At 33.6% G+C, this 7,441-nt stretch overlaps 1 protein-coding gene across 2 annotated transcripts in view; it reads left to right on the forward strand.

Moving 5' to 3' along the window:
- The window catches only part of LOC100917175 (major histocompatibility complex class I-related gene protein), a 47,681-nt gene extending 41,464 nt beyond the window's left edge, over positions 1 to 6,217 (forward strand). The window contains exons 5-7 of one of the 2 annotated variants that reach the window (XM_031964181.1): positions 4,593 to 4,868; positions 5,111 to 5,215; positions 5,728 to 6,217. In XM_031964181.1, coding sequence (XP_031820041.1) covers positions 4,593 to 4,868; positions 5,111 to 5,215; positions 5,728 to 5,768 — 422 coding nt within the window. In that variant the 3' untranslated portion in view covers positions 5,769 to 6,217. The remainder of the gene's footprint in view (positions 1 to 4,592; positions 4,869 to 5,110; positions 5,216 to 5,727) is intronic. The other variant, NM_001308992.1, reaches the window with a different exon arrangement.
- Positions 6,218 to 7,441: the final 1,224 nt, after the last annotated feature.

Here is a 7,441-nt window from a genome sequence, read left to right on the forward strand (position 1 = left end):
AGGATCTCTTTGGGATATAAGCCCAGTAGTAATACTGCTGGATCAAAAGGTTTGATAACTTTTTGTGTATAGTTCCAAACTGCTCTCCAGAAGGGTTGGATCTGTTCACAGTTCCACCAACAATGTATCAGTGTCTCAGTTTTCCCATATCCCCTCCAACATTCATTATTATCTTTTCCTGTCATTTTAACCAATCGGAGAGGTGTGTAGTGGTATCTCAGAGTTGTCTTAATTTGTTTTTCTCTGATCAATACTGATTTGGAGCACCTTTTCATGTGGTTACAAAGAGTTTCAATTTTTTCATCTAAAAATTGTCTATTCATATCCTTTGACCATTTATCAATTGGAGAATGACTTGAACTATTATAAATTTGAGTCAATTCTCTATATATTTTAGAATGAGGCCTTTATCAGATTCTTTGGATGTAAAAATGTTTTCCCAGTTTGTTGCTTCCCTTCTACTCTTGTCTGCATTTATTTTGTTTTACAAAAACTTTTAAAATTAATATAATCAAAATTATCTTATTTTATGATAAATAATGATCTCTAGTTCTTCTTTGGTCACAAATTCCTTCCTCCTTCACAAATCTGAGAGGTAAACTATCCTATGTTCTTCTAATTTGTTTATAGGATCATTCTTTATGTCTAGATCATGAACCCATTTTGACCTTAACTTAGTATATAGTGTTAGATGTGGGTCTATGCCTACTTTCTGCTATACTAGTTTCCAATTTTCCCAGCAGTTTTTGTCAAATAGTGAATTCTTATCCCAAAAGGTGGGGCCTTTAGGTTTGTCAAATACTAGATTGCTATAGTGATTATTTTGTCCTGTGAACCTAGCCTATTCCATTGATCAACTTCTCTGTTTCTTAGCCAGTACCAAATGGTTTTGATGACCAAAGCTTTATAATATAGTTTTAGATCTGGTACAGCTAGGCCACCTTCATTTGCTTTTCTCTTCATTAATTCCTTTGAAATTCTTGACCTTTTGTTATTCCAGATGAATTTTGTTATTTTTTGTAGGTCAGTAAAATAATTTCTTGGGAGTTTGATTGGTATAGCACTAAATAAATAGATTAGTTTAGAGATTATTGTCATCTTTATCATAGTTGCTTGACTTATCCAAGAGCACTTGATATTTTTCCAATTGCTTAGATCTGACTTTATTTGTGTGGAAAGTGTTTTGTAGTTTTGTTCATATAGTTCCTGACTTTCCCTTGGCAGAGAGATTCCCAAATATCTTATGCTATCAACAGTTATTTTAAATGGAATTTCTCTTTTTATCTCTTGCTGTTTGACTTTTGTTAATGATATATAAGAAGGCTGATGATTTATGTGGATTTATTTTGTATCCTGCAACCTTGCTGAAGTTGTGGATTATTTCTAATAGTTTTTTAGTTGATTCTCGAGGATTCTCTAAGTATAACATCATATCATCTGCAAAGAATGATAATTTGGTTCCTCATTACCTACTCTAATTCCTTTAATCTCTTTTTCTTCTCTTATTGCCATTTCTAGCATATCTTGCCATATAGCATTTCTAATATAATATTGAATAGTAATAGTAATGATAGTGGGCAACCTTCTTTCACCCCTGATCTTATTGGGAATGGTTCCAGTTTATCCCCATTACATATGATGCTTGCTGATGGTTTTAAATAAGTGCTATTGACTATTTTAAGGAAAAGTCCATTTATTCCTATATTCTCTAATGTTTTTAATAGAAATGGGTGTTGGATTTTATCAAATGCTTTTTCTGCATCTATTGAGATAATCATGTTTTTGTTGATTTGGTTACTGATATAATCAATTATGCTAATAGTTTTCCTAATATTGAACCTGCCCTGCATTCCTGGTATAATCCTACTTGGTCACTGTGTATTATTCTGAGAATGATTTTCTGTAATATCTTTGCTAATTTTTTATTTAACATTTTTGCATCAGTATTCATTAGGGAGATTGGCCTATAATTTTCTTTCTCTGTTTTCATCCTACCTGGTGTACCTATCAGTACCATGTCTGTGTCATAAAAGGAATTTGGTAGGAGTCCTTCATTCCCTATTTTTTCAAATAGTTTATATGGTATTGGAGTTCATTGTTCTTTAAATGTTTGGTAGAATTCACATATAAATCCATCTGATCCTGGGGATTTTTTCTTAGGGAGTTGATTTATAGCTTGTTCTATTTCTTTTCCTAAAATGGGACTACTTAAGTAGTTTACTTCCTCCACTGTCAATCTGGCTTGTCTATATTTTTGTAGGTATTCCAACATTTCACTTAGGTTTTCAAATTTATTGGCATAAAGTTGGACAAAGTAACTCCTAATAATTGCTCTAATTTCCTCTTCATTGGTGGATAGTTCTCCCTTTTCATTTTTGAGACTAACAATTTGATTTTCCTCTTTCTTTTTTCTAATAAAATTAACTAAATGCTTATCTATTTTGTTTTTTTTTTCATAAAACCAACTCTTAGTTTTATTTATTAATTCAGTAGTTTCTTTAGTTTCAATTTTATTGATCTCCCCTTTTACTTTTTAGAATTTCAAGTTTGATATTTGATTGGGGTTTTTTAATTTGTCTTTTTTCTAGCTTATTTAGTTGCAAGCCCAATTCATTGATTTTCTCTTTCTCTATTTTATGCAAATAAGCATCTAGAGACATAAAATTTCCCCTTATTACTACTGCTTTGGCTGCATCACCCAAATTTTGGTATGTTGTCTCATTATTGCCATTCTCTTGGACAAAGTTATTGATTGTGTCTATGACTTGCTGTTTAATCCATTAATTCTTTATGGTAAAATTATTTAGTTTCCAATTACTTTTTGGCCTTTTTTGCCCTGGACTTTTATTGAATATAATTTTTATTCCACTGTGATCTGAAAAAAATGCTTTTACTGTTTCTACCTTTCTGCATTTGATTTTGAGGTCTTTACGTCCTAATATATGGTCAGTTTTTGTATAAGTTCCATGAACTGCTGAAAAGAAAGTGTACTCCTTTCTGTCTCCATTCAATTTTCTCCAAAGATTTATCATATTTTTAATATGATAACTTCTAAACTTCTTTCTTATTTATTTTGTGGTTTGATTTATCTAGTTCTAAGAGTGCAAGGTTGAGATCTCCAGCTATTATAGTTTTGCTGTCTATTTCTTCTTGCAACTATCTTAACTTCTCCTTTAGGAATTTAGATGTTGCACCACTTGGTGCATATATGTTTAATATTGATATTGCTTCATTGTCTATGGTACCCTTTAGCAAGATATAGTTTCCTTCCTTATCTCTTTTAATTAGATCAATTTTTGCTTTTGCTTGATCTGAGATAAGGATGGCTACCCCTACTTTTTTTTACTTCACCTGAAGTATAATAGATTCTGCTCCAGCCTTTTACCTTTACTTTGTATGTATAACTCTGCTTTAAATGTGTTTCTTGTAAACAACATATTGTAGGATTCTGACTTTTAATCCAGTCTGCTATCTGCTTACATTTTATGGGAGAGTTCACCCCATTCACATTTACAGTTAAAACTACTAATTCTGTATTTCCTGCCATCATATTAACCCCAAATTATACTTTTCTCTTTCCTTTTCCCCTTTCCCTCTTCTCCAATATTTTCCTTATGAGTACTACTTGCCTCAAGCAGTCCTCCCCTTTTAGAGACCGTCCTCCTTTCTTTTACCTTTCCCCTACCATTTCTGTTTTCCCTTCTATTTAGCTTACCCCTTTTCTTTTGCCCTTTCCCCTTCCACTTTTCTGTAAGTGAGAGAAATTTCTCAGTAAAACCAAATATACCTAATATTCTTTCTTTGGGCCAAATCCAATGAGAGTAAGATTCACACAATATTTATCACCTTCCTTCTTTCCCTCAGTTGTAATAGGTTTTCTTTATCTCTTCTCAAGATGTAATTTCCCTCATTTTACCTCCACTTTCCCCCCCCCTTTTTTTTCTGTTACAACCCCCTTTCCACTCATGGCTCTTAAATTCTAATTTCAGTTTTAGTAACAAACAATTCTAATAAAATCTTACCTTTACCTTTATCTTACAGAATTGTTTTTTCACATAACCCCATGAAGCAATATAAAAGGTATTATCTCTTTTTTTACAGGTGAGGAAATTTAGGTTTAGGGGTAAGGTTTCACATAAACGGAGACCTGCAAGATCAATTATTTTTTTCAATCATGCTACCTTAGCAACATAACAGTCCCTTAATACATATTTTATGAGATGTAATGAAGATTTGCAATACTTATCAAGGACTTTTCAAATGTCCATAGCCACTTTGTACTGGTCCTTTGTCTAAAGAAAATGACTGAGTCCCAGCTGCTGGGATAAGAGCTTTCAGAGTAGGTTTGGGACTAGTGGGAAGGACATTCTTTGTAAACCTTAAAGCACTATAAAAATGGGAGTTACATTACTAGGCAGTCAAATGTTTGATGCAATTTTACCTTGGTTTAGGGTCCTTGCTGGTGATGTATTTCTTTTGATATAATTGTCTAAAAACTGATGAAGAATAGATGAGAGATAATTGAACGTTGTAAAATCAGCAAAAGGAAAAAAACCTCCTCTCTTTTCAAATTGTTTTTTTTTTCTTTTCAGAAAACCCACTACTCAGAGGAAGCTGCAAAAAGTCATCTCTTGGGATTACAACTCTCATCTGCAGAGCCTACGGTTTCTATCCCCCAGAGATCACCATGACCTGGATAAAAAATGGGGAATTGATAATCCAAGAAATTGAATATGGAGACATTCTTCCCAGTGGGGATGGAACCTATCAGACCTGGATATCAATAGAGATTGATCCTCAAAGTAAAGACCATTATTTCTGCCAGGTGGAACATAATGACTTCCTTAAGGTCCTCCATGTGCCAATTGGTAAGGATATAGTGAGATTTCTTAGGGAGAAGTTCTTAGGCTGCTAGAGGGAAAATGGAATATTGTTTTCAAGCCAATGCTCTGTAAAATTTCTTCTAGTTTTATTGGCTTACAAGGAAAAATGATAGTGAAAAAATAACATTAGAGGAATAATCTTGATTTTTCTGATAGGTCATAAGAAAAAACTCCAAGTGTCTGTAAGGGGATCTATGATTTTCTTCTTTTGTTTGTTTTTATTTCAGAGCCAAAGACCATTTCTCCATTTGTGGAAATTATTTCTGGATTTACTGTCATTGTCTTATTCTTGATTGGTTTGGGAATTTTTGTTTACAGAAGAAAACAATCAGGTAAAGTGGAATGTGAGTTGTTCATGTTGTGTCTCTCTCTCCATGGCCCCATTTGGGATTTTCTTAACAAGGATATTGGAGTAATTTAGAAGAAAACTAAGGCAAATAGGGTTAAGTGACTTGCCCAGGGTCATAGAGCTAGTAAGTGGCTGAGGCCAGATTTAAACCCATAAGGGCCCAGCACCTAGTGAGTATCTATAACTGTAAACTGTTCAAAATTTAAAATAGTACATAGTAGGTGCTTAATTAAGCAGTTAATTAAATAGGTGCTTGTTCCCTTCCCCTTTCCCTCGTCTCCCTTTATTCCTTTCTCCAAGAGGTTGAGATTGTTGTAAAGGATATAACATTTAAAATTATAAAATACTTTGGAGAATCTTGGAGAAAATAGAATAAAAAATAGGTTATTTCCTTCTTTGAGGATTGTACCATTAAATGGATAAACATTCTTTGTTTCTGTATAAGGAAAGGTTTAGAATTAATGCCTGTCTGACTAAAACATTTTCTCTTTTCAGGTATCAAAGAAGCCAATTATATTCCTACACCAGTTAAGTGATTTGAATGCTACCTTTGTATTCCTCTTTGCTTCCAGCCATCACAGCCTCTTTTACATATGGACTGGGATATAGTATCAGAAAATACCGGACTAATCCTTCCCAGAGAATATTGGAAAGAGGTGGTATGGTACAACTGATAGAGCACCAAACTTGGAGTTAAGAAGATTTGACTTCAAATCTCACCTCAGATACTTATTTGTTATGTGATTCTGGGCAAGTCACTTTTACCTCTTGATGCCTCCATTTGCCTGTCTGAGAAGATTAGACTAAAGGTGTGAATAAGAGAACTTCTTTGAGCTCGAAATCTATGACTGTGATATAATAGAAATTTTTGAGACATTGGATTGAAATCCCATAATTATCTGCTTATATCTTATCCAAAACTTAGATCTCTGAAATACTGCCATGTTAGAGTACTCTAACAAGTACTTTAACAACAGTAAAATTTGGGATGAATCATACTCTGCCTAATGGATATAACATCTCCCTAGATCTTATTTTTCAATGGATTTTGAACACTGTTGTGAGAATCACCTCAGATGCCATTGCAAATGTAGAATTGACTCTATAAGCAGTGTTGGAATACCCAGGATTTTCACTGTGGGGTATAGGCTATACTTCAGCTTTTTATGGGTCTTCTATAGCTGAAAAGAAGCTCTAGTAGGTGATTCAGGCCAGTTCTGATAGACTTGGGATGGAGAAAGCCATCTGCATCCAAAGAGAGGACTTTGGAGACTAAGAGTGGACCACAGCAGCGTTTTCACTTTTTTTTGTAGTATGCATGCATTTTGTTTTCTTTCTCATTTTTTTCCTTTTTGATCTGATTTTTCTTGTGCAGCTTAATAATTGTGGAGATATGTATAGAAAGATTACACGTTTAATATATATTGGATTACTTGCCATCTAGAGGAGGGAATGGGGGGAAAGAAGGGAGAAAAAATTTGGAACACAAGGTTTTACAAGCATGAATGCTGAAAATTATCTATTCATGTGTTTTGAAAATAAAAACCATTAATAAAAAAGTAGCTACTAGAACTATTTTATATATTAGAGCTATATGTCATTATATTATATTAATATATATTAGATACATTAGAGCTATACAGAATTTTCCTGGTAATGTTGGCCAGTAGCCAGGCACTGGTGAGACTTTACCTGGCTTAAATCAGTGGGTATTATCTCAGACTGATTTAAAGAAAAGTTGGGTAGCAATCAAAATCTCCATTACTACTTCCAATAGTAACATGAAGGCCTTGATACAAGCCTGGCATTTTGATGCCAAAACTATAACTATCTATACACATATACCTATGTATAAGAGAATTTCAAAAGGGCCCAGATTCACAATGGGGCTCAGTTTTCATTTCTCTGATTCATGGCCTCCAGCCAGAAAATTCATTATCTGTTATCATCTAGGATACTATCTCCTCACAAATAGAGTTCACAAAATGAAAGAAAGGTTTTTTATTGAAGGATCAAAGTGAACATAAAACAGAATACTCAGAAATCAAACTGCATATTTTAAGAAGTGATCATCTCCCAAAGGTCTTTATAAATTCTCCATCAGAGACAGAGGTAGACGGGAAGGTCTGTTACTGGCTAATCCAAGCTTGATTCTTTCTGTTTTGCAGCTAGGGCCAAGTATTGCCCTAAAACAAAACCAAAATCCTCT

This window comes from Sarcophilus harrisii, chromosome 4 (genome assembly GCF_902635505.1).
Source record: "Sarcophilus harrisii chromosome 4, mSarHar1.11, whole genome shotgun sequence".
Taxonomy (NCBI): domain Eukaryota; kingdom Metazoa; phylum Chordata; class Mammalia; order Dasyuromorphia; family Dasyuridae; genus Sarcophilus; species Sarcophilus harrisii.